Source organism: Pristis pectinata, chromosome 4 (assembly GCF_009764475.1).
Source record: "Pristis pectinata isolate sPriPec2 chromosome 4, sPriPec2.1.pri, whole genome shotgun sequence".
NCBI lineage: Eukaryota > Metazoa > Chordata > Chondrichthyes > Rhinopristiformes > Pristidae > Pristis > Pristis pectinata.
In genome coordinates this window covers 62,244,725-62,271,484 of record NC_067408.1, presented here as the reverse complement: position 1 = coordinate 62,271,484, position 26,760 = coordinate 62,244,725, and the positions used below count along the sequence as shown (strand labels likewise).

At 43.3% G+C, this 26,760-nt stretch overlaps 1 protein-coding gene across 1 annotated transcript in view; it reads left to right on the top strand.

Annotated features, from left to right (window-relative positions):
• Positions 1 to 26,760, top strand: part of vwa8 (von Willebrand factor A domain containing 8) — a 321,854-nt gene that overhangs the window by 200,897 nt on the left and 94,197 nt on the right. Inside the window, exons 27-32 of the mRNA XM_052013855.1 lie at positions 5,758 to 5,866; positions 8,508 to 8,646; positions 12,096 to 12,295; positions 22,921 to 23,037; positions 24,320 to 24,384; positions 26,552 to 26,677. Coding sequence (XP_051869815.1) covers positions 5,758 to 5,866; positions 8,508 to 8,646; positions 12,096 to 12,295; positions 22,921 to 23,037; positions 24,320 to 24,384; positions 26,552 to 26,677 — 756 coding nt within the window. The remainder of the gene's footprint in view (positions 1 to 5,757; positions 5,867 to 8,507; positions 8,647 to 12,095; positions 12,296 to 22,920; positions 23,038 to 24,319; positions 24,385 to 26,551; positions 26,678 to 26,760) is intronic.

Here is a 26,760-nt window from a genome sequence, read left to right as displayed (position 1 = left end):
ATCGTTGTACAAGTCCTGCCCTGGTTTAACTTCCCAAAATGCATCAGTTTGCACTTCTCTTAAATTCCGTCTGCCATTCCTTGGCCCACTTTCCCAGTTGATGTATATCCTGTTGTAATCTTAGACAACCTTCTTCACTGTCCATTATACCATCAATTTTCGTGCCATCTATAAACTTACTAATCATGCCATCTACAATCTCATTCAAATCATTAATATAGATGACAAACAACAAAGAACCCAACACCAATCCCTTCGGCACAGCACTGGTCGCAGGCCTCCAATCTGAAAAACAACCCTCCACTTCCACCTTTTGACTGTGAATTTTTTTACTGAATTGGCTAGCTCTCCCTGTATCTCGTGTTCTAACCTCTCAGACCAGCTTACCATATGTGACCTTGTCAAAGGTCGTACTAAAGTCCATGTAGACAACATCTTTCACCCTGCCCTCATCAATCCTCTTGGTCACCTCTTCAAAAAAGCAAATTCGTGAGACATGGTATCTCATGCACAAAGCCATGCTGACTTCCCTAATCAGTCCTTGCCTTTCCAAGTATAATTGTCCTGTCCCTCAGAATTGCTTCCAGTAACTTTCCCACCACTGATGTAAGGCTCATCAGCCTGTAGTTTATTTATTTTTAAATTAAGGCACAACATTAGCCATCCTCCAGTCTTCTGCTACCTGACCCTTGGCTAATGAATACAAAAATCTCTACCAGGGCCCCGCCAATTTCTTCCCTTGCTTCCCACAACATCCTAGGATATACCAGCTCAGGCCCCGGGAATTTATCTACTTTTACCTGTTTTAAAACCTCTTCTTTTGTAATGTTGATATACTCCAGGGCATCACTGTTCTCTCCCCTAAACTCACCAGCTTCCGTATCCTTCTCCAAAGGCTGCTTCTGCTTTTGGGAGTGTTAAACTCACTCTATCAATAACCATTTCCAACTGCAATTGCAAATAAAACCATGTAAATCTGAAGCAAGGTTAGTTTCTGAATCAATCCGATCTGATAGGTGATGCTTAGCTGAAACTGTAAAAGCTTCAGCACCCCGTCTAGACCCTAGTTGCCGGAAATGGGAATTGGCGGACCTGCTGCCACAACAGGTCTACAACAGATGCAACCTCACTGGCTCTCTGCTCTGCTTTGGAGCACCTAGACAACATCAAAACATACATCAGGCTGCTGTTTATCGATTAAAGCTCAGTGTTCAACACCATCATCCCCTCACTATTAATCATCAAGCTTCAAAGCCTGGGCCTTTGTACCTCCCTCTGCAACTGAATCCTCGACTTCCTTATCGGGAGACCACAGTCAGTGCAGATTGGTAACATCTCCTCCTCGCTGACAATCAACACAGGCGCGCACGTCAAGGATGCATGCTTAGCCCACTGCTCTACTCACCCTACACTCATGACTGTGTGGCTAAGCACAGCTCAAATACCATCTATAAATTCACCGATGACACGACTGTACTTGGTAAAGTCTCAGATGGTGATGAGGAAGCATACAGGAGTGAGATAGTTCGGCTGGTTGAATGGTGTCCCAACAACAACCTCGCACTAAACATTAGCAAGACCAAGGAATTTATTGTGGACTTAAGGAAGGGAAAGTCAGGAGAACACACACCAGTCCTCATTGAGGGGGTCAGCAGCAGAAAGGGTGAGCAGCTTCAAGTTCCTGGGCATCAACATCTCAGAAGATCTATCCCAACTTATTGATGCCATCATGAAGAAGGCACGCTAGCAGCTCTACTTCATTGGGAGTTTGAAGAGATTTGATATGTCACCATATCTTGCAAATTTCTATGGTACGGTGAAGAGCATTCTGACTGGTTGCTTCACAGCCTAGAATGGAGACGCCAATGCACAGGATCAGAAGAGGCTGCAGAGGGTTATAGACTCAGCCAGCTCCATCATGGCACAACCCTCTCCACCCTCCACCATCAAGGACATTTACAAGAAGTGGTGCCTCAAGAAGGCAGAATCCATCACTAAGGATCCTCACCATACGGGATATGCCCTCTTCTCATTACTACCATCAGGGAGGAGGTACAGGAGCCTGAAGGCCCAGACTCAATGTTTTAGGAACAGCTTCTTCCCCTCTGCCATCAGATTTCTGAACAATCCATGAAGCCATGAACACTACCTCATTATTCCTCTTTTTTGCACTATTTATTTATTTTATAGTTTCTTGTAATTTTTATGTCATTGCACTGTACTGCTGACGCAAAACCACAAATTTCATGTCATATAAGTCAGTGATAATAAAAAAGAGATGGAAACTCATCTATGGTCTGTCCTCCCTATCACCAGGAGTCCAGTTGTAGATAACCACCTTAATTCAGTTTTTTTCTGACATCTTTGATGTACTGAGGGAATAAATTACCCAAGGCGTAAAATCTGGCAAAAATAGATGTTATCCTGGATGAAATGCAGTCTCCAAGCTGTGTTCATCTTTACTGAGCATTGAATTGGTTTCTTGCAGTATGGTGCCACCTGCAGGTTACCTACAGCAACAGCAGCATGTATTCTGCTGCTTCTATTTACCGTTTGGAATTTCTCAGAGGGAAGTAATTTTGCCACATGGAGACACGTGAGATTGCAGATGCTATAATGTGGAGCAGCAAACAATATGCTGGAGGAACTCAGCAGGTCAGGCAGCATTGGTGGAAGGAAATGGACAGTCGATGTTTCAGGTTGAGACCCTTCATCTGGCCTTCATATCACATAAAGTGGGCCACATTTTATTTTTAAACAGGGATGCCTAGTTTTAAACAAGCTAAGACATCCTCTCCCTATCCACTCAAGATCTCTCATGATCTTTCATGCTTCAATCGAGTTCCCTCTCTCTTAAATTCCAGCAGATACAAGCTTAGACTGTCCAACTTATCATAAGACAAACCACCCATTCCACCTATTAGTCTGGTAAACCATCTTTGAACTGATTTCAATGCCTTAACATTCTTCTCTAAATGAGATCAATACTGTACCCAATGCTTCGGTCTAACTAAGCAGATACATTAACAACATTTAAAAGACTCTAGGACTGGTGCATGGATAGGAAAGGTTCAGAGGGATATGGGCCAAATGCTGGCAAATGGAACGAACTTAGATGGGAATCTTGGTCGGCATGGACTAGTTGGGCCGAAGGGCCTGTTTTAATGTTGTATGACTCTGTGACTCAATAACTAAAGCCCTATATAACCACCCTACTTTAGTATTCAAGAAACCAGGAATGAACAACTAATAGTTGGGCCACAGACATGTTACTAACTGAAGGGAGGAATGTTAAGACTTGGAGAAGGAGAATTTTGAGAAATCCATACTAGCTGTGAATTTGGCTTGACCTACTTTTAAGAAAATAGTAGATTTGCAAACTGGTGATGTGCTAGAAGGAAAAGAAATATTCCTGTGAGATAACCAGATGTTGAGTGAAAATATCAGCTGAAGACCAAGCAGAATGGGTGGATATTCTACTACCCAATTAAGGTGAAGGAGATTGATGGGAATTTGTATCTAAGAGCTGTTGTATAATAAAACAATCTTATTCAACTACTGTAAATGCAAAGTAAAGATCCCACAGTCGAGGAGAAATACAACTCAAGGGAATACAAAGAAAGAAGTAAGGGCTGAAAAAACAAAATAAGAGATAAACTATAGAAGTAATATCAAGAAATATGCTAAAAGTCCTTGTGTGTCCATTGAGAATAAAAAAGAGCTTGATAAAGACCCATGTGGATTCCTTAAGGACTGCTGAATACTTGCAAAATCACTTTCTGTCAGTATTCATTGTATTGGAGGTTGATGGAAGATAACTAACATCAACTTCCTGATGCTGGGTCATAACCTGAAACGTCAACAATTCTCCCCCCCCCACAGATGCTGCCTAACCCGCTGAGTTCCTCCAGCAGTTTGTTTTTTGCTCCAGATTCCAGCACCTGCGGTCATTTGTGTCTCCAACTAACATCAACACCACCCCATCGCCATATCTTTTGCTTTGTGTTGTGTGCAATAATCTTCGTACCCTGGCCAGAGAATTTGAGGGATTAACAATCCATTAAATGAAGAAAGAGGATAACTGTTTCAGCCCAGGAAGCCATCATGTAAATCTGTGTTGCACCTGCTCTAAGGCAAGTTCAGAGTACTCCAGCTGTTGTCTAACATGTATAAATGCAGCAAGATTTCCTCACTCTATCTGCTAACAATTGATTTTCTCTCCTGTTTGCAAGTTATGTTTGTGCGTTAACTTCCTGTGATTTGTGTACTGGGACCAAAAAAACAAAGGTCAATAGATTTCTGGATGCTAAGTGACTTGATATTTGTGGTAATTGTGCAGGAATGTGAAGCTGAGGTGGAAGATCAGCCAGGATCTTGAGGAATGGTGGAGTAGGCTTGAAGGCCCAGATGGCCTACTCCTGCTCTTAATTGTCATGTTCTTATTTTCTTAGGTCTGCATCCCTTTGCAAGCTTTCCAACCGAGACTTGCAATGTCAGCTAACTTGATGCATTACACTCTGTTCCTTCATCCATTTTTTTTTAATGTGGACTGTAATCTATCTGTTGCCCAAGCAATGATCTTATGGTTTCTTTTCCATAGTTTTAAAGCCAGTTAGTAGAAATTCACAAGTGGTTTGATCACAGTCTTTCAAAATTCTTATGATTCAGAATTATTCCCTCAGATGTTACTTCTATCACTTGAATGAGGTGGGGACATGTTTGGCACAGCTTTGTGGGCCGAAGGGCCTGAATTGTGCTGTAGTTTTTCTATGTTTCTATGAGTGGGGTGGATTTGCAGATGAAAAATAAATCAGGAAAAATATCTTATGAGATAGGAATTAGTGTTGAATTAAGGAACTAAATAAGAAGCTTGCATGTCATCAGCCTGGGATGGATTTGAACCCCTGTTGCAGCAGTAAAATGGCTCTTTGCACTGCACCAGTTCCACGGACTCAATAAAATTTTGTCTGGAAGATTAATAGGTGAGAAGAAGATATGAAAAGCTGATTGTTTAAAAGGTTGACTCAGTTGTGCTGGCCATAAAATGATGCTTCTATGGCCCACCATGTCCTGAGTGCCACGCTGTGATGAAATTATTGCTAGCTTATAGATTGATAAACACACCAATATTTATCTCTCAACTAACGCATCGTAAAACCTTGTGTAATTTATTGGACTACTAAGCCCTTGCTGTGCGGAAATGATTTTTCTACATCCCAATCATTACTACATTTCAAAAGTACTTTGCTGGCCATAAAACACATTGGGATAGCCTGAAGTTGTGGAAGGTGCTCTTAAGAAATCTTCCAGACTTAAGAACAGCTTATTCTCCACTGCTATCAGACTTCTGAACCAATCATCTCTTTCACATTCCCCTCCCTGTGGTGCTACCACGTTCTCGGACTCTTAATTCTACCTCTCTTGGTTATTCCATTATTGTTACTTCAGCATTGCTTTTTGCACTACTTCAGTTTGCACTACTATCTTTGCACCATTCTGCTGTTTTGTGCTAAACTGAATCTGAATTAATGCAAGTATCTCCCCTCCTCCCTCTCACCCCACCATCCCTGAATTTCCTCCCTTCCTTCCTACTCTTATTTCATCTCTCTCTTAAATCACCTTTCCCACTGACATCAATGGTTCTCGTTTGTATTGTGTCTGAAGCTGCTCTGATACACCCTGCCCTCAGCTGAAAAAGTGAATGTTAAGTTTGCAAATTGTGAAGTTAAAATGTTCTAACGTGTAAGTCTTTGGCAGGTTGCCTTTGCCTGAATGTAAATTATCCAGCCATTGGACTTTCAACCAACCAGAGAATGCACACTGCAAGGTTCTTTGCCCAACAGAGTCTCGACAAACAGTGATGAAGGTTTGATCTGCTTTCCTCTTCCAGTGCAATAAGAGTATTTATGTTTTGATGAATGTTCATCAACTTGAAATGTTGAACTTGACAGATGACATGGTTGGGGTCTGAGTTTTGCGATATTCAAAGACTTCTGGAAGAGTTTTAAAGGCTGGGCTTGCTCTGGCTCAGCTGTGCCAATCAGTTTGAGGCCCCGCCCACAGAAGTCATCTGAGAGCCTCTGAAGATGGCCACGCCCAGTCCCCAGCATTGTCATCTGTCAATGCTGTTACTGGTTTGGAATGTTCCTGACACTCAGCAATATTTTAAAAGATTTTTTAAATTATTTTTTTAAAGTCAACTACAACTTTAAAACACAAATAATTAGAAACATTAAAGCAAATACAAATACTTTTTTAAAAAGTGAAGTTTGCCTCAGTTAAGGTTAGGGGGCACAGCGGCACCGCTCGTAAAGATGCTGTCCCACTCTCTGGCAACCCAGGTTTGATCCTGACCAACTGTGCTGCTGGTGTGGAGTTTGCATGTCCTCCCTCTGAGTGGGTTTCCTCCGAGAGGTGCCGTTTCCTTCCACGTCACAAAGACACGGAATTAGCTGCAGTGAATTGCCCCAAGTGTGTAGGTGAATGCAAAATTGAACATAGAACAGTACAGCGCAGGAACAGATCTTTGGCACATCAAGTCTGTGCCAACCATGATGCCAGTCTACTTAATCCCATCTGCCTGCACATGGTCCATCTCCCTCTATTCCCTGCCTGTTCACGTCTGTATAAATACCTCTTAAACATTGCTATCGTATCTGCTTCTACCACCCGCCCTGGCAGCACGTTCCATGCACCCACAACTCTCTGTGTAAAAAAATGTATTCCGCACATCTCTTTTAAACTTTCCCCCTCTCACCTTAAATGCGTGTCTTGTAGTCTTTGATCTTTCCACCTGGGATGAAGACTCTGACCATCCATCATATCTATGCTTCTCACAAATTTATAAACTTCTATAAGGTCGCCCCTCAGCCTCCGACACTCCAGCAAAAACAATCTAAACTTGTTGGGGTTGAGGTTAAAATAAAAATGGGATTAATGTGGGATTAGTGTAAATGGATGGTTGATGGTAAGCACAGACTGTTTCTTTGTGGTATGATTATAACTTTATGACTCCATAAGTACATCAGCCAGCAAGATCAGCATTACAGATCCAGAACAGCTGAGTTTGGGTCACGCTCAGGAAAATCCAGTCCAGTAAGGCCAGCATTACATTATTGTTTTGGATTATTTTCTGCATTCATCTATGACATTTTAATGATCTACATGCTTGGGTCTTCAAATCTCTCTGGACTGCTTTGGTTTCTCCCTTGCGTCATTTAGTAACTGACTCTGTAATGTTTAGCTCTGGAGTAGATGACCTCACATTTGTCAAATTTGAAATGCAATTGTCAGAGCTTTGCCTAGTCACACATTCTATCAGTGCCAACCCTCCACTGCTTTTCTCCATGTGGAGACACCACCAGTTAACTCAGCTTTCTGCCTTTTGCCAGTTGCATGTTGAAACCTTGAACAGTGTTAGATACGGACATAATATCAATCAGCCAGATACGTCTGATATTTTTAATGCATTTATTATATTTATTTGATGGTTTTCCTATATAGTACATAGAACAGTACAGCACAGGAACAGGCACTTCGGACCACAGTGTTGTGCTGAACTAATTAAGCTAATGACACCTGATTAGACTAACCCCTTCTGCATGCACATGATCCATATCCCTCCATTCTCTGAATATTCACGTACCTATCTAAGAGCCTCTTAAACACCACTATCGTATCTACCTCCACCACCACCTGTAGCAGCATATTTCAGGTACCCATCACTCTCTGTGTAAAAGAAAAATTGCCATGCACATCTCACTTTAACTTTCCCCCACTCGCCTTAAATGCATCCCCTCTAGTATTAGACATTTTGACCCTGGGAAGAAGATACTGGCTGTCTACTCTATCAATGCCTCTCAGAATTTTATAAACTTCTATCAGGTCTCCCCTCAGCCTCTGCCAGTCCAGAGAAAACAACCCAAGTTTGTCCAACCTCTCCTGATAGCATATGCCCCTTAATCCAGGCAGCATCCTGGTAAACCTCTTCTGTATCCTCTCCAAAGCCTCCACTTCCTTCCTATAATGGTGGGGGGGGGGGGGGGGGAAGGAACCAGAATTGAATGCAGTACTCCAGAAGTGGCCTAACCAGAGTTTTATAAAGCTGTAACATAACTTACTGACTCTTGAACTCAATGCCTCAACTAATAAAGGCAAGCATGCCATATGCCTTATCAACTTGTGTAACCACTTTCAGGGAGCTATGGACTTGGAATCCAAGATCCCTCTGTACATCAACACTGTTAAAGTTCCTGCCATTAACAGTGTACTATCCCTTTACATTTGATCTCCTAAAGTGCAACACCTCGCTCTTGTTCAGATTAAACTCCATCTGCCTTTTCTTCACCCATATCTGCAACTGATCTATAACCTGATGTATCCTTTGACAACCTTCTACACTATCCACAATGTCACCAATCTTTGTGTCATCTGCAATATGCATATATATTATCAAGTTGTAAGTATAGGTCTGAGTGGGGTGTAACTCTTTGTCTTTTTATTAATAGGGTCCCGTATACTTAAAGGTTCAGGGATATCCCCTGGAACGGTATGAATCAAGGGGGCTGAACTTCACAGAGGAACAAGCCCACTGGACAATTCCCCTGAATGAAGTTGATATTGTTTGTGATGTTGCCACAGTTAAAGGTAATGCCCTTATACCCACAAGCAGCAAAAGGCTGACTTCTCTCAGCTGGTCTGATCCACAGTATCTTTGTCAGTGGTTTTAAAATTTCTTTGAGTTTTGTTGCAAGCCTTTTATATTCTGATCAAAATCCTAAATCTGGAGGAAAAAAGTTGGCAGATTACTTCCCATTATATCCCTAGAGCATAGGAAGCTGAGGGGTGACCTTATAAAATCATGAGGGGCATAGATAAGGTGGATGGGCATAGATAAGGTGGATGGTCACAGTATTTTTCCCAGGGTAGGGGAGTCTATTGGTATTGGTTTATTATTGTCACTTGTACCAGGGTGCAGTGAAAAACTTGTCTTGCATACTGATCGTACAGGTCAATTCATTACACAGTGCAGTTACATTGAATTAGTACAGAGTGCATCTAAAACTAAAGGGCATAGGTTTAATGTGAGAGGGGAAAGATTTAAAGATGATCTGAGAGGCAAAGTCTTTCCACACAGAGGATGGTAGTTATGTAGACCGAGCTGCCAGAGGAGATGATAGAGGTGTGTACAATTACAATGGCTAAAAGGCATTTGGACAGGTACATGGATAGGAAAGGTTTAGAAGGATATGGGCCAAACACAAGCAAATGGGACTAGCTCAGTTAGGCACCTTGGTTGGTATGGACAAATTGGGCCGTAGGGCCTGTTTCCATGCTGTATAACTCTATGATTCTTATAGTTGACAAGTTGCAAGGAAAGAGAGCAGGCCGTCAAAATGTGGACAGAGTCCAAACCCTGCAGAACTATTCAGCAGGAAATCCTATTGTAGTAAATGGATTGGCACACAGCTGCAATGTTTCTAATGAGACCTCAATGTGACCCAAAGTGCTGTACAGCCAGTGAAGAGCTGAAGTGCACTCACTGATGTACTGTAGGAAATACTGCAGCTAGAAGACCACAAACTGCAACGTGATAATCTGTGTTAGTGATGTTAGCAGAAGTATTGGCTGGGATGCCACTGTTTTTCTTCAAAACCTTGCCAGAGGATCATTTTATCCACCAAAAAGAACCAACAGGATCTCAGTTTAACAACATGTTTAATAGACAGGGCAGTATTCCTTCAGTACTGCATTGGAGTGTCAGTCTGGAATATTGCATTGATCTCTGGATTAAGGTTTAATCTTCTGAAAGATAAGTGTGTACCCTTCAGGCACAGTTAGTCCAAAGAAGATGCATTGGTGGGATTGATCAGTTCCAATGAATGCAGTGGCTTAGTCATGTTCTCAAAACCCTTCCCAATGAAGGGTCTCAACCCAAAACATCATCTGTCCATTTACCTACACTGATGCTGCCTGACCCGCTGAGTTCCTCCAGCAGTTTTGTTTTTTTGTTCCTATACTAGTTACAGCCTTCAGCAAAACAAGGATAAGGAGAAGGTTCCCAAGACAATGAAAACCGTCAAAGAAGGATATTGCATTTTATGTAAATTTTCACATATAATTTTAAGTGTGAGCCAATGCAGTGGCCAATTTATGTACACAAGATCTGACAAACAGAAGCGAAATAGCCTGTTTCAATGATGTTGGTTGAGTAAGTGAGAATTTCCTGGTGGTTTCAATGGTGTCAAGAGATCCTTTAAGTCCATTTGAGAGGGCAGAAGGGTCTTGGTTTAAAGTCTCATTGAAAGTGCAGCATTTCTGACAATGAAGCATGGGAGACTAAGTGGTAACTTTATAGAAATGTATAAAATCATGAAGAGGCTTAGATAGGGTGAATGCACATAGTCTTTTTCGCAGGGAAAAACTAGAGGGCATAGGTTTAAGGTGAGAGGGGAAAGATTTAAAAGGGACCTGAGGGGACAACTTCTTCACCCAGAGGGTGGTGCGTACATGGAACAAGCTGCCAGGAGAAGTGGTTGAGGTGGATACAATAACAACATTTAAAAGACTCTTGGACAGATACATGGATAGGAAAGCTTTAGAGGGATATGGACCAAATGCAAGCAAATGGGACAAGCTTTGATTGGCATCTTGGTCAGCATGGACGAGTTGGGCTGAAGGGCCTGTTTCTTTGCTTTATTACTCTTATCACTCTCAGCTGAGGTTTTTATACAGCCTTCAGATTCTGGGTTGAGAATGCTGTCCACTGAATCTCAAGCAGATCATGGCTGACATTGGATTAACATGGAACAGTCGATTCATTAGTACTGGGCTTCTATCAACGCCATTTACTAAGTGTGAAATAGATCATCAAAATATTTCACATGGAGCAGGGCTTGTGGAGTGTGCCTAACCACTTGCACTGTGATCAAAGCCAGCTCATAGTACAGGCAGAATTGAGCTCCAACTTGTGTCTTAAATATACAGGTAGGAGTCAGAATAAGTTGGTGGTTGCAATTCAGTGGATTATTACTAGCAGCAGGAGGAAAGGAATTAGCTAATTAAAAGTGCAAATAAAACTATAATCTTATAATCATTAAAATCTGTAGCCCCTTGGTGTCTCCACATGTCACCTCCCAGCCTCTTCCTCTCCCCCAACTGGCTTCATCTGCCCATCAACCCCTCCTCACCTGGATCCACCTTTTGCTTGCCAGCTCCTGCCTCACCACTCTCTCTCACCTCTTTATTCTGGCTGTCTCCCCTTTACACTCTCAGCCCTGATGCAGGGTCTCAAACCAAAATGAACACCATCCCTTTGCCTCCACAGATGCTGCCTGATGTGCTGAGTTCCTTCAGAAGTGCATATTTTGCTCCAGATTCCAGCATGTGCAGTCTCTTGTGTCTGTGCCTTTACTTTCCTAAAAGGTTAAGGAGCTTGAGCAAGTCACCGAACACTCTAACAAACTGCTACACATGTACCTGACTGGTTCTATCATGGTCTGGTACGGCAATTCGAATGTGCAGGAATGTAAGAAGCTGCAAAGAGTAGTGGACTCTGCTCAATACATCAGGGGCACATCCCTCCTGACCATCGATAGTCTCTACATGAGGTTCTGCCTCAAGAAGGCAATATCTATCATCAAAGATCCCCACCATCTGGGCTATCCCCTTGCAGCTACCATTGGGCAGGAGGTACAGAAGCCTGAAGTCCCACACCACCAGATTCAAGAACAGCTACTTCCCTTCAACCATTTGGTTCTTGAACCAAACTGCACAACCCTAATCACTACCTCAGTATAGCAACACTATGACCACCTTGCACTACAATGGACTTTGTTTTTTTTTGTTCTAATTGTGTTCTTTCTTGTATAATTCTTCTATAATTTATGTTTTTCTTGTGCGTGTTGTGTATCTGATGCTATGTGCCTGTGATGCTGCTGCAGGTAAATTTTCCATTGCACCTGTACATACATGTACTTGTGCACACGACAATAAAATTGACTCTACAAATAAATCTTGCAGTTGCTAAATTGCTATGTTACTAAGCTGTACCTTTGTAGACTGTGTTCACTGATACTACTATTGATCACATACAGGTGAAACCATGGACACCATTTATGTGGCTACATGCAATCCGTTCTCTCTATACTCAATGGACGTGCCTGGCAGCTGTATACAGTACATGGATTTGTATGACATCTTCCCCCGGAACACCGGTCGTGTGTGGCAGCCCTTTGTGACGGTGGCTCCACTGGGTCAGCCACTACATAACCAAGTCATATTACACGAGGAGCAGGTATTTAATGCACTTGGGCAATTTCAGCAACCCATTCCTATGAAACAGCGATTCATGTGTTGCACTAATTCCAGAGATGTAAAGCAAAATATAAAATGTTCACTTCCCAGACTGAGCTAGCACATTCTGTAATCTCCATTGTATGAATATGAAAATATAAGATAGAAGTTTGCAACTTGGAACAAACAATTCTTCCCAGCATTTTCCCTCTATGTGTCCATATAGCACAAGTCATAGTTACCCCCCGTAACCTCCCTCTCCAATTTAATCTTGAATATTAACATTGTTTCTGTCTGAAGCATTAACCCTGGAAGTGAATTCGACAACCTCATACTCATGAAAAGTGTTCTCCTGCCCTCCATTCTAAATCTCTAGCTCTTAACCCTTCCATTAGCACCAACTGGCAGATTCTTTCGTCCTGTTGTATTTGAAATCTTCTCATACTGCTCTGTTCTAATGAAATGTTTTAAAGTCTTTATTGTCTCACAACATCCCACCTGGTTTCCTTCCATATCTCCAAGACATGCAGGTCAGTTGGTTAATTGGTCACTGTAAAATGGTAGAATCTGAGGGGGAAGTTGGTGGGAATGTGGGGAGAATAAATCACAGGGAAAATTGTTTGCCCTGTGAGCCAGCGTTGACTCAGTGGCCTAAGGAAGTTGAAGGTATGTGCTACACATAGACTTCCAGAAGACATTTGATAAGGTGCAGCATCAAATTTCAATGCATGAAGTAGAACACAGCATGGTACAGCACAGGAACAGGCCCTTCGGCCCACTATGTCTGTGCCGACCATGATGCCAATCTAATTAATCCCATCTGCCTGCACGTGGTCCATTTCCCTCTATTCCCTGCCTGTTCCATTCCCTGTCTATAAACACTTCTGAAACGTTCCTTTTGTATGTATTTCCACCACCTCCCCTGGCAGCATGTTCCAGGCACCTACCACTCTCTGTGTAAAAAAAAAACTTGCCTCTCAAATCTCCTTTAAACCTTCCCCTTCTCACCATAAACCTATGCCCTCTAGTATTTGACATTTCTATACAGGGGAAAAAGACTCTATCTAGCCTATCCAAGCCCCTCATAATTTTATATATAGGCAGTCCACGGGTCAGGTAAGGGTTCTGTTCCTGAAAACTGTCCGTAAGCTGATTTCTCTGTAAGTCAGAAACGTCCATTTTCTATGGTAACCCATATGATATCGCTCTATATACACTTCCTTATAATTCTTTCATTTCATTGAATATCCAACTTAACACTAACCATAATTTAAATAGTGGAATATATACTGTATCCAGTCATTAATGAGTGCCATGAAACACTTTATTATTACTATCTGGAAAAATTATTTAAAAATTTCTGGGAGCATTTGCGTAGAGTCGGATTTCCATGTCAGGTTATTTGTAACCCAGAGAGCCCCTGTATTTCTATCAGGTCACCCCTCAACCTCTGACACTCCAGAGAAAACGACCCAAGTTAGTCCAAATTCATGTACAGAGTAATATACTGGTATGAATACAAAATTGGTTGGCTTCCCCGTAATCTTAAGGACTGTAAGTCCTTCTGCGCACCCTTTGTGTGTTCTACTCCATCCAAACCACCCCAGCTTCCACAGCCTCTCCTCAAAATACCACTGCCTAATCTTGGTGTCAGTTTAATGGCAGAAATTCCAGGTGTAGAGTGAGTTGAAAAGCCTCAAATTTGAAGGTGAGGCTGTGTGAAGGAATCTTGACCCACATTACAAGGCAAGCTTTATCCTGCTGCTGGCTCAGGGCTTGCTTGGCCCTTGCTCTCAGTTGCTGTGGCAGTGACAGTGAGGCAGTACACTGGCACAGCTCCAGCGACCCGGGTTCAATCCTGACCTCCGGTACTGATTGTGTGGAGTTTTGCACATTCTCCCTGTGACCATGTGCGTTTCCCCTGGTGATTCAGTTTAGTTTCCCCAGGTACTTGAGTTTCCTCCCATGAGTGTTAGGTTAGTTGGCCGCTATAATTGCCCCTAGTCTGTAGGTGAGTGGGTAGAATCTGGGGGGAGCTGATGGGAGTGTAGTGAGAATAAAATGGGATTAGTGGAGACACAAGAGACTGCAGATGCTGGCATCTGGAGCAAAAAACAATCTGCTGGAGGAACTCAGCAGGTCAGGCAGCATCTGTTGACATTTTGGGTCGAAACCCTGCATCAGGACCCGAAATGTCTGCAACTCCTTCCCCCCCCCCCCCCGGTGCCGCTCGAGCCACTGAGTTCCTCTAGCAGATTGTTTGTTGCATGGGATTAGTGTAGATGGTGCTTGATGGTCAGCACAAGCTCTGTGGGCTGGAGGGCCTGTTTCCATGCTGTATGACTCTGTGACTTGGTGAGTTGTGGCCTTGGCATCATGTGATTACACCTTTAAATTTGCAGCAAAGCTGCTCCCAATGGCACCAAACCTTCAGATGCTGCATTAAATGCATCTCAGCCAAGTTGCCTCTGAGCTTTTGCAATGGTTTACTGCATTCCTATTCTCGATTTTCTGAGATTTCTTCATTAGCTGTAATCTTGGGATCAGATGTTTATTGTCGTCATTGGTTTGACTTTGTTTTCCGCTTTGGAAGCTGTTGAGGGAGATGACCTGCTGGGCCTTAGCAGCAGTAGCCAGGTCTATGGCACTGGGACTGGTCCTGCTGCTCAGAAGGGAAGGGAGGAGAAGAGGCAGGCAGTAGTGATAGGGGACTCGATAGTCAGGGAAACAGATAGGAGGTTCTGTGGCAGTGAGCATGAATCCCGGATGGTATGTTGCCTCCTAGGTGCCAGGGTCCGGGATGTCACTGATCTGGTCCACAGGATTCTAGAGCGGGAGGGAGAACAGCCAGAAGTCATGGTTCATGTTGGTACCAACGACATAGGTAGGAAGAGGGATGAGGTCCTGAAGAGTGAGTTTAGCGAGCTAGGCAGAAGGCTGAAGAACAGGACCTCAAGGGTAGCAATCTCGGGATTGCTGCCAGTACCACGCGGTAGTGAAGGTAGGAATAGGAGGAATGGCAAATAAATGCGTGGCTGAGAAGTTGGTGCAGGAGGGAGGGTTTTAGATTTTTGGATCATTGGGATCTCTTCTGGAGAAGGTGAGACCTGTACAGAGAGGATGGGTTACACCCGAACCTGAGGGGGGCCAATATCCTTGCAGCCAGGTTTGCTAGTGTGGTTCAGGAGGGTTTAAACTAGTTTGCGAGGGGGATGGGAACCAGAGGAGTAGGTCAGAGGAAGAAGGGGATGGGGTAAAGTCAGATCTGACAGGTAGAGAGGCTTTGAGGAAGGAGAAGCAGAGTACAGGCTATAAAAGTAGTAAGGTGGATGGGCTAAAGTGCATTTACTTAAATGCAAGAAGCATCAGGAATAAGGGAGATGAACTGAGAGCTTGGATAAGTACATGGGACTACGATATTGTGGCTATTACAGAGACATGGCTGACATCAGGGCAGGAATGGATATTGAATATTCCTGGTTTTCAGTGTTTCAAAAGGGATAGGGAGGGGGCGAGAAGAGGAGGAGGGGTGGCGATACTGGTTAGGGACACGGTTACAGCTGCAGAAAAGGTAGATAATGTAGAAGGATCCTCTCTAGAGTCAATATGGGTGGAAGTTAGGAACAAGAAAGGAGCAGTTACCCTCCTGGGAGTATTCTATAGGCCCCCCGGTAGTAGTAAGGATACCGAGGAGCAGATTGGGAGGCAGTTTTTGGAAAGATGTGAAAATAACAGTATTATTATAATGGAAGACTTCAACTTTCCAAATATTGATTGGTACCTACCAAAGGTTTAGACGGGGCGGATTTTGTTAAGTGTGTCCAGGACGGATTCCTGACACAGTATGTTGACAGGCCGACTAGAGGGAATGCCATATTAGATCTAGTTTTAGGTAATGAACCGGGACAGGTGACAGATCTATCGGTGGGTGAGCATTTGGGGGACAGTGACCATTGCTCTATAACCTTTAGGATTGTCATGGAGAGGGATAGGAGCAAAGAGGACGGGAAGATATTTAATTGGGGAAAGGTGAATTATGAGGCTATAAGGCGAGAACTTGGGAGTGTAAATTGGGATGACATTTTTGAAGGGAAATGTACTATGGAGATGTGGTCGATGTTCAGGGATCTCTTGCAGGATGTTAGGGATAAATTTGCCCCGGTGAAGCAGAGAAGGAATGGCAGGGTGAAGGAACTGTGGGTGACAAGAGAGGTGGAACAACTAGTTAGGAAGAAGAAGGCAGCATACATAAGGTGTAAGCAGCAAGGATCAGACAGGGCTCGTGAGGAATATAGAGTAGCAAGGAAGGAACTTAAGAAAGGGCTAAGGAGAGCGAGAAGGGGACATGAAAAGGCTTTGGCGAGTAGGGTTAAGGAGAATCCCAAGGCTTTTTTCTCGTACGTGAAGAGCAGAAGGATGGCTAGAGTAAAGGTAGGTCCGATTAAAGACAAAGGTGAGAGGATGTGCCTGGAAGCTGTGGAAGTGGGTGAGGTTCTCAATGAATACTTCTCTTCAGTATTCACCAAGGAGAGGGGTCTTGATGATGCTGAGGACAGTGTTGGTAAGGGTAATGTTCTAGAGTATGTAGATATCAAGAGAGAGGATGTGTTGGAGCTGTTAGAAAATATTAGGACAGATAAGTCCCCGGGGCCAGACGGAATATTCCCCAGGCTGCTTCATGAGGCGAGGGAGGAGATTGCTGAACCGTTGGTTAGGATACTTGATTCCTTATTGTCCATGGGGATGGTACCGGAGGATTGGAGGGTGGCGAATGTTGTCACCTTATTCAAAAAAGGTAGTAAGGATAGTCCAGGGAATTATAGACCAGTAAGCCTTACGTCTGTGGTGGGTAAGCTGTTAGAAAGGATTCGAAGAGATAAGATCAATGAGTATTTAGAGAATCATGGACTGATTAGGGACAAATCAGTCCAGGTGCTGCAAATCATGGCTCTGTGAAGGGAAGATCTTGCCTCACAAGCGTGATAGGGTTCTTTGAGGAGGTGACCAGGAAGGTTGATGAGGGTAGTGCAGTGGATGTGGTCTACATGGATTTTAGTAAGGCGTTTGATAAGGTTCCGCATGGTAGGCTTCGCCAGAGGCCAAGGGATCCAGGGAGGCTTGGCAGTGTGGATTCAAAATTGGCTTGCCTGTAGAAAGCAGAGGGTTGTGGTGGAGGGAGTGCATTCAGATTGGAGGGCTGTGACTAGTGGTGTCCCACAGGGATCGGTTCTCGGACCTCTACTTTTTGTGATATTTATTAATGATTTAGATGAGGGGGTGGAAGGGTGGGTTAGCAAGTTTGCAGGTGACACAAAGATTGGTGGTGTTGTGGATAGTGTGGAGGGCTGTCGAAGCTTACAGAGATATTGGTAGGATGCAGAGCTGGGCTGACAAGTGGCAGATGGAGTTCAATCCAGAGAATTGTAAGGTAGTACACTTTGGAAGGACAAACTCCAAGGCGGAGTACAAGGTAAATGGCAGGATTCTGGGCAGTGTAGAGGAGCAGAGGGATCTGGGGGTTCATATCCACAGATCACTGAAAGTCGCCTCACAGGTAGATAAGGTAGTTAAGAAAGCTTATGGGATGTTAGCTTTCATAAGTCGTAGGATCGAGTTTAAGAGTCATGAAGTAATGATGCAGCTTTACAAAACTCTGGTTAGGTCACACTTAGAGTACTGTGTCCAGTTCTGGTCACCTCATTATAGGAAGGATGTGGAGGCATTGGAAAGGATGCAGAGGAGATTTACCGAGATGCTACCTGGATTAGAGTGTATGGATTATGAGGAAAAACTAAAGGAGCTGGGGCTTTACTCATTGGAGAGAAGGAGGATGAGGGGACACATGATAGAGGTATACAAAATATTAAGAGGAATAGATAGAGTAGACAGCCAGTGCTTCTTTCCCAGGGCACCAATGCTCAAAACAAGAGGACATGGCTTTAAAGTAATGGGTGGGAAGTTCAAGGGAGACATCAGAGGGAGGTTTTTCACCCAGAGAGTGGTTGGTGCATGGAATGCGCTGCCTGGGGTGGTGGTGGAGGCTGATACGTTGGTCAAGTTCAAGAGATTGTTAGATAAGCATATGGAGGAATTTAGGATAGAGGGATATGTGGGAAGAAGGGATTAGATAGTCTTAGGTGTGGTTTGAAGGGCAGCACAACATGGTGGGCCAAAGGGCCTGTATTGTGCTGTATTGTTCTATGGTTCTATGGCTTCAGATGAATGGCTGGACCTAACTATTCAGAGCCCTGCATCCCACAAAGATTCACCTTCCTGCCTCCTTGACATTAACTTGTTGTTACCTTATCTCAGCACAAAGACACATCGGAGCAACACCAAGTTCAGACCTTGGTACCAACAGGAAGAGCATGTGTCATTCTGAGAGCTTGCACCTGAAAATCCCAGTCTCTGCATTCCCAGTAGTGTTGGCATATATTCCTTGGAGAATGGCAGGAAATCCATAGAAATTCCCACTCCACCTCCACATCTGTAAGCTGCATGTATTAATAGTAAGTGTGAAATCCCAAACTACTTCAGCTGCTAGTTGCTGCTTGTCTGAGACTAAGTTTTTCCTCATTAAGCAGTGGCCGGAATTGGACACAGGACCGTTAGGCAGTGCTGGACCATTTCTGGATCCCCAGAGAGCTCTGCTGGGTGTTGACTCTCTGCCCCAGCCTCCAACACCAACTGCAAACCTGCCCCCCCACCCTCCATCCCAGCCACACAAAGGCAGCTGCTGCATTAACAAACAGGAACAGGAAACTTAACAATGTGCGACAATCGGAACAATGAAAATATAAGCACAGCATTCAAAGTGTTCAGGCTGTTCTGTCTCACAGTCAAGTTCAATCATTTACAGGATCCCTGCATGGAGCCCCTTTTCCAAGAAAAGACTTGTAAAGTAGGGGGCATCCTTTCTGTGGCAGTCAAATCCAAGGGCCACGTTTAATGAAATCAAGGGCCCTATCAGAATAAATCTCCGGATTACTTAGTTTAATTTTAATTTTGCAGAGTGAACATCAGTGGTGAGGTGGTGGTACCTCTGTTTGGCAGAAGGAATCATCCACAAAGGGTGGGACTGGAGTCACATACAAGCTGATCATGCAATGGATGACAGATTCCCCTTCCCTGTAAGATGTTAACGGATAGTCCCACACGTCACAGCTCCAGCAACCCGGGTTTGATCCTGACCTCCAGTGCTGTCTGTGTGGAGTTTGACACGTTCTGTGACTGCGTGGGTTTCTTCCGGGTGCTCTGGTTTCCTGCCACATCCCAAAGATGTGCAGGTTCGTGAATTAATTGGCTGCTGTAAACTGCCCCTATTGGCAGGAGAATCTAGGAGAGTTGATGGGTATGGGAGAAAGAGTAGATTACAGGGAAATAAGTGGGAGAATGAGATTGATAGGATTGCTCAGAGCTGGGCTGAATAGTCTCTATCATAAGAAAATGTGAGAATGAACTAGCTAGGTTTTTAACAACAACTAAATGGAAACTTTCATGGTCGGGTTACACAATGTAATTCCATGACTTGTACTGATGAAACAAATACTCAACAGCTGAGTGGCAGATTATCATATCCTGCACATTACTAGGTGTGAAAAGAAAAATAAGGTAGGCACATTACTTCAAAAATAAGGATCAAAATAAAATAGAAGCACACAAAGTAGAAGGTTATGCTGATAGGTAAGCAACGACAGGAGATTCAAATGGAGTATAATCTTTGGCAAAGAAACATGATGCTGGAGGAACTCAGCGAGTCAGGCAGCATCTAGAGGGAACTGGACAGTTGATGTTTCAGGTTGAGACCCTTCATCTGGACTCGTCAGAGGTCTCAACCCAGAACATTGACAGTCCATTTCCCTCCATTGATGCTGCCTGACCTACTGAGTTCCTCCAGCATCTTATGTGTTGCTCTAGATTCCAGCATCTGCAGTCTCTTGTGTCTCCATAATCTTTGGCGGAGTCTGATTGGGTCAAATGGATTATGTTCTTCCTGTTTATCCTCTGTAATTCTGGGTAAAAGCTACACGTGAGAACTCTACCTCAAGACCAGTCTTCCAAAAGCAAAGCTGTGGTATTTACACCACATCTGCCCATCTCTATCTCATTGGCATCAGCAGGCAGCCTGATACAGGGAACTGTCAATCCTTGATACAACCTCACAAAGAAATTCACGTCAAATATCAGGGCTGCAATTTGAAGCTGTACTCACTTGCCTGTTGTAATTTGTATTCTTACTGGGAGCATCGTGGCCCTGAACTTGATAGAGAGCTCATTAAAAATTGCCATATTTGCAATCATTTAAAGCTGGTTAAAAGCTGTCACAACAGGACATTGATTGAAAGACCTTCTAATGTAACCTTTATCCTGCGCTCCTGTGAAATTAGTTATTATGTAACTAGACCAGGCTGTACTTGAGTTCTGAATGAGAGAGAGTAGCAAAGGAATATGAAATGTGCTTTTAATGGTGATCAGCAGAGAGAGAGAGTCAGCTGTTCCCTGGTATGCACACCATAGTTTGAGAATATTTAACACCTTGTTGCATTGCTGCACCATCTTAAATTGTTTCGCAATCGCTAGAAGGATATGCCGATGGGGTGAGATAAAATAGACTGGGAAAAGACTTGTGGAGTGTAAACAGCCAGATTGTTTCTGTGCTGTGTGGAAAACACAAAGCTGTTCCATTTTAGCAGGATCTTATTGGAATTTCAGGGTGGAGCTGTGCCCACCTGCACTGGCATGAGGCATGATGTAGTGTGATCAGAAACATGTTTTACATTGCTGCCCCAGATTGGAAAGAGTGCTGGAGGCTTCATTGAAATAACGTTAGGAGCTGTCTTGAAGAATTTTTGGACTCTGCCAGAAAGCCCACCACTTGTAAGTGACCAAATTAGATTCTAGAATAGCAACACATCACACCCTCCCAAACAACCTCTTGCAGGTGAACTCACTGCCATTCTGCACAGCCCTTGAGAGCTTTCTGATTTTTCCTGTGCAAGTTTTTCTCTGGTATGAAGGTCTGTGGTATTCTGAGTGCCCTTATTGGGCAAAGTGTGGAGCAGATATTTGAGTAGGAGCTTTCCCATCTCACAGCAAACTGCCACCTTGTCTACAATGGAGAAGTTGGACCATATCTTGGACATTCATTTAGGGTTTTCAGCTTACTCTTGAGACAGAGAGTGCAGAGAAAATTGACAACAAGAGAAGAAGGGTTGTTAATGGAGCACTCTGTAAATTGAGCTCCAGCCACTGAGCTGAGATATGTGTGTGATCTGAAATGATCCAGTGCACTCAAAGTTCATTCCCCTCCATAGTCATCTCATGAGAGGGTCATTGCACCCTTTGATTGTTTCCCCTCAACTATTGCCCTGCCTTGATGTTGCCCTGGTAGCTGTAATTAGTTACTTGGCAACAAGGCAAGAAGTGAGCCTGTCCTGAGTAGTGGAAGAAATGTTGGAACGAGTACCCCACATCCTATCTCCCCCCCCCCCCCAGCCCTAACACCACAACACCATCCATCTCCTGGCTGCCATCACTGCACAGCCAGACACACACTGGACCATTAAGGTCAGTGCTTCACCAAAGTAATGCGTAGCCACTGACTCTCCAGGCACATTCTTCACACATGCTGTGATATATGTTTCCCATTCCCAGATGTTACCCCTCAGTTAAAGAAAGAAAGATAATTTTATAACACCTGTCACATCCTCAGCATGTCCTAGAGTGCAATTTCTCATTCTTTCTTACCACATAGGAGGATGCCATTCGCCCACTGAGTCCATGCTAGTTCCAGACCATCCCATTTCTCCACTTATTTAATGATGACTTCTCTCACATGCCCATCAGTTCTCCCCAATCCTCCCTCCTCCCAAAGAAAGCCCAAGCAATCACGGAGGGAACGTGCAAACTCCACACAGAGGCAGCGGAAGTCAGGATCAAACCAGGGCCACTGGATCTGTGTGCCATCAAAACTAACTGCTGCAGCACTGTGCTGCCCTGGAGCCACTGTGCCACAATAGCCAATTTTGCTGTAATAGTGTGATTATTTCTTGGTACCTTGTGTAATTTTCAAGTCCTGACCTAGAGGAAGGAGCCAGTGAAGTGATGAATGACCTTGAGGGCTTCAGGTCAGGTCAAGTTGAACTTATTGTCGTGTGCACAAGTACGGAGGGACAGGTACAGTGAAAACTTGCTGGCAGCAGCATCACAGGCACGTAGGTTCAGACAACACACAGAACATAAGTTATACAACAGTGAAGGAAAAGAAAGCTGTGCAAAACAAGACATTAGTGCAAAAAAAACAATCACAGACAAGTCCATGGTAGTGCAAGAGGTAGTCTGTAGTGTTCTGTTGCTGAGGTAGGGTTAGGGGTGTGCAGGTCGGTTCAAGAACCTGATGGTTGTAGGAAAGTTTCTGTTCCTGAACCATGTCAATCATGCGCCCATGAAGAGAGCCTGGTGAAATCTGTAGTGTGGCCATGACCACAGGTACTTACCTTAGGCTTTGCATAGGTCTACAAAAATAGAATGACGGGTACATTTTGCAATCATCTACCAAATGGGACGAATAGTCTGTTTCTGTGTTGTAGACTCAAAATGATGCATGTTCTTGTCTTTCCTTCACAGAGCAACGTGATTTTGTTATTAAACTTGACCAATGGTGCAGTCAGTCGAATTATCTTCTCTGGAAAAGAGCAGGAACCTCCTAAAAAGATGCACTGGTGGGCAAGTAAAGAAGACAAGGTCAGCAATTTGTGTTGTACTCCCTGACCAATGGGAATGATTTGCATAATGCAGTAAATTTTCCATTTATCTGCTCTTCCATTGACGAAAAAGTCACTAATTTCCAAACTGTATTATGTAATGAATAAACACAGGAGCCTGAGCAGCAGAATTGCTGCTATTATATTAAGGATCCCATATTTGTGTTGGAATGCAACTTCACTTTATTTACTATTAGTTATGATTGGGAGTGTGTTCAAAGATTAAACTCTTTCTTTGTGTAACCAACAAACAACAAGGCAGCATGGTGGCACAGTGGATAGCGCTGGAGCCTCACAGTTCCAGAGACCTGGGTTCGATCCAGACCTCTGGTGCTATCTGTGTGGAGTTTACATGTTCTCCTTGTGACTGCGTGGATTTCCGCCGGGTGCTCCGGTTTCTTCCCACATCCTAAAGACATCCTGTTGGTAGATTAATTGGCCACTGTTAAGTGCACACAGTATAGGTGGGTGGTACAACCTGGAGGGATTGATGGAAATGTGGGGAGAATAGATTAATGGAAAAATTAGTAGGGAATGGGATAGCTCTGTGAACCAGCATATACTTAGTGGGCTGAAATGGCTTCCTATTATATTGTAAGGAAATATATGGAAATATGAAAAACAATGCATCGATATAGAGCCACTAATGTAGCTTATTGTCCCTGGTGCTGCTTTGGAGTGTTATCAGGCAGAATCTCTGGGAACAGAAGGAAATATCAAGGAAGTAAACAAAATGTTGATCAAAAATGAAGACACACTGGAATGGAGGGACCAGGCAGCTGATGGACAGCCACCAAAAGAAATAGGGAACGTCCAAGGGCTGAAGAATTGAGGTTGAGATGTTTGTAGATTGATCAAAGCTCCGGAGGAGAGTTACTTTGAACAAACTCAATTTTTGTTTCTATGAGGATCCATCTACTTGCTCTCATTCCCCATCCATTCTCCAGACCTTTTACATGTCCCACCTCAAACGTTACTTCGCTTGAAGGAAGTTTTTGTTTCTTATTCAGCTTTCTACATCTTAATAACCCTCTGGGTGGAAGATTTTAACTAACCTATCCCTTCATCCTTCTGGTGAGGATTTCCAGTCACCAGTTACTAACTCACTGAGCAACAGCAATAGTTTCCCCAGTATTTACCTCTTCGTTGTTTTTCAGTGCAGTAATCAAGCTGCACAGAGTGTTAGAGAAAGGTTTTTACTGAGAAATAATATTTTAGGTATGGGCCATATTTTAAGTTAACAATTCTCTTTTCATTTGTAGGTTGTCTACAAAATGTGCAGGGAATTTTCACACAAAAATTGGCTTGTGTTCTACAAGGAAAGAGGGTAAGATTTCTTTCCTTCGATTGGATCAATCTTTCTTTAACAGTATTATTCCCACTTGTGGTTCTAGTCTGTCATTGCTGGTGGGGAGCTTTGCTTGTCAGCCATGTATATCAGGGCATTCCATGTGACAATCTTCTGCCCATAAATACTGGAATATTTATAGTGACACTTGAGCTGTTCTGATTGGGACAAGTTGGCTCTCTGCTTTGTCACCTAGTAATTTGTCACAGTAAGAAGGGCATCAGTGCAAATTGTTGAAGGCCTCAATGCCTCTATCAATCAAATAACCAGCAGATCACTGAAGACTGGGGAAGAAAAAGTTCTTGCCTTTATGCAATCCAATTCATAAGTTTTGAAGTGTAGCCACTGTTGTAACGTAGGAAGATTGCGTTCAACAAGTTCCAATAAACAGTATTGTGATAATGGTAATCCATTATTTTTTTTCCAATGATTTTGGCTAAGGTCTAACTATTTTACCAGGACACCAGCACACCGTCCCCACTGTTCTAATAATGACATTCAATCTTTTACATCCACCTGAAGAAAGGTGGGTTTAAGGTCCCATCCAAAAGAAGGAATTTCTGATAGTAAAGAACTTCTCTGGTGTATTCTGGAGTCAGCCTACGTCTTATGCTCAAGTGTCTGGAGTGGGACAAACTTTCAAGCTTCTGGCTAGGAGAGACAAGTGTTACCAACTGAGGTAACCACTTAGAAAAGATGCCTGCTGACTGCCAGTTCACAGAGACTGGAAAGAGATCCCATCCCTTGAGGCACAAAGAGTACAGGTAAAAACTGCAGACTGCAGGTAAAAGACTGATTACTGTGGAGTGATCAAAGTCAAGTTTATTGTCATGTGCACAAGTACATGTATGCACAGATGCAATGAGAAACTTACTTGCAGCAGCATCACAGGCACATAGCATCACATAAGCAGCAAGAAAAACATAAATTAATCATAAATTATTACAAAGTTTTTACAAGAAACAACACAATTAGAACAAAAATATAGACCATTTATGTACAAAGTGATCAAAGTGGTCATAGTCTTGCTATAATGTAGTGATTGGGGTTTTGCCAGTTGGTTCAAGAACTGAATGGTTGAAGGGAAGTAGCTGGTGGTGTGGGACTTCAGGCTTCTGTACCTCCTGCCCAATGGTATCTGCAAGAAGATGGCATGGCCTGGATGGTAGGGATGGAAAAAAAAGATGATGCCAAAGAGAGGCACCACTTTGCTGGCAGCTAACAGCAACATAGTTTCATATTCAAAATCTGACCTTGTTAAACCTGATTATACATAGACCATCCCAAACACCTTAAGCTTGTAATAGCTTCCTATTGCCTGAATGCATAGAACCGCTAATTAAATGGGCTAAATGGCAGAATAAAAGGTCTTATCTCTGAACACACTTCCTATTAACCTTCAGGAATATCAATTGCTACGGCCACATTAGGTGACAACTGGCATTATAAACTTGCACAGCAGCAGTCAGTGGCAGAAGGATGTAATTTTAGTATGATAAGCATGCAAATGCAATTTACAATATAAATATGAATATATAAGTAAGGGCAGTGTGCATGACTTCAAAGAGGGAATGGTTGTATGTCATTACATCTTGTTTGAATTATCCCTTAACCTTTTAGTCCTGCTTCTCCTGAATTCTGCACTTGCTCATGTTTCTCCCGTTGGGCATTGCAGGAGACTGGTGAGAACGTTGCAAACAACAGTATAAGCAGACTACACACATTAGGGTGCACAGATTTAAGATAAGATAAGATATCTTTATTAGTCACATGTACATCAAAACACACAGTGAAATACATCTTTTGTGGAGACTGTTCTGGGGGCAGCCCGCAAGTGTCGCCACTCTTCCGATGCCAACATAGCATGCCCATAACTTCCTAACCCGTACATCTTTGGAATGTGGGAGAAAACCGGGGCACCCAGAGGAAACCCACGCAGACATGGGGAGAACGTACAAACTCCTTTACAGACAATGGCCGGAATTGAACTGGGGTGCTGGCGCTGTAATCGTGTTACGCTAACCGCTACACTACCATGACAGAGAATTTTTATGGATCTTTTTAGGGCGAGAAATTAAATAGGCAATCTGTTCACTACAAAAGTGTTAAATCAGCCTGTTGGGTGACAGATGCTTGTGTTTTACAGGAATTCACTGGATGTTTTGGATGTTCTGGAGGGTCAGGCACACTGCCTTTCCCTGCCGATCACGGTTAAGTCTGTTCATTTGGTAGCTGAAGACAGATGGCTGCTGGTGGAAAGTAAAACCAATAAGTGAGTGCGGTACATCTGTTTTACAATTAATTGTACTCTCCACAACTTGCAAATCAGGGGTTTAGCAAAATGTGGATACAGTC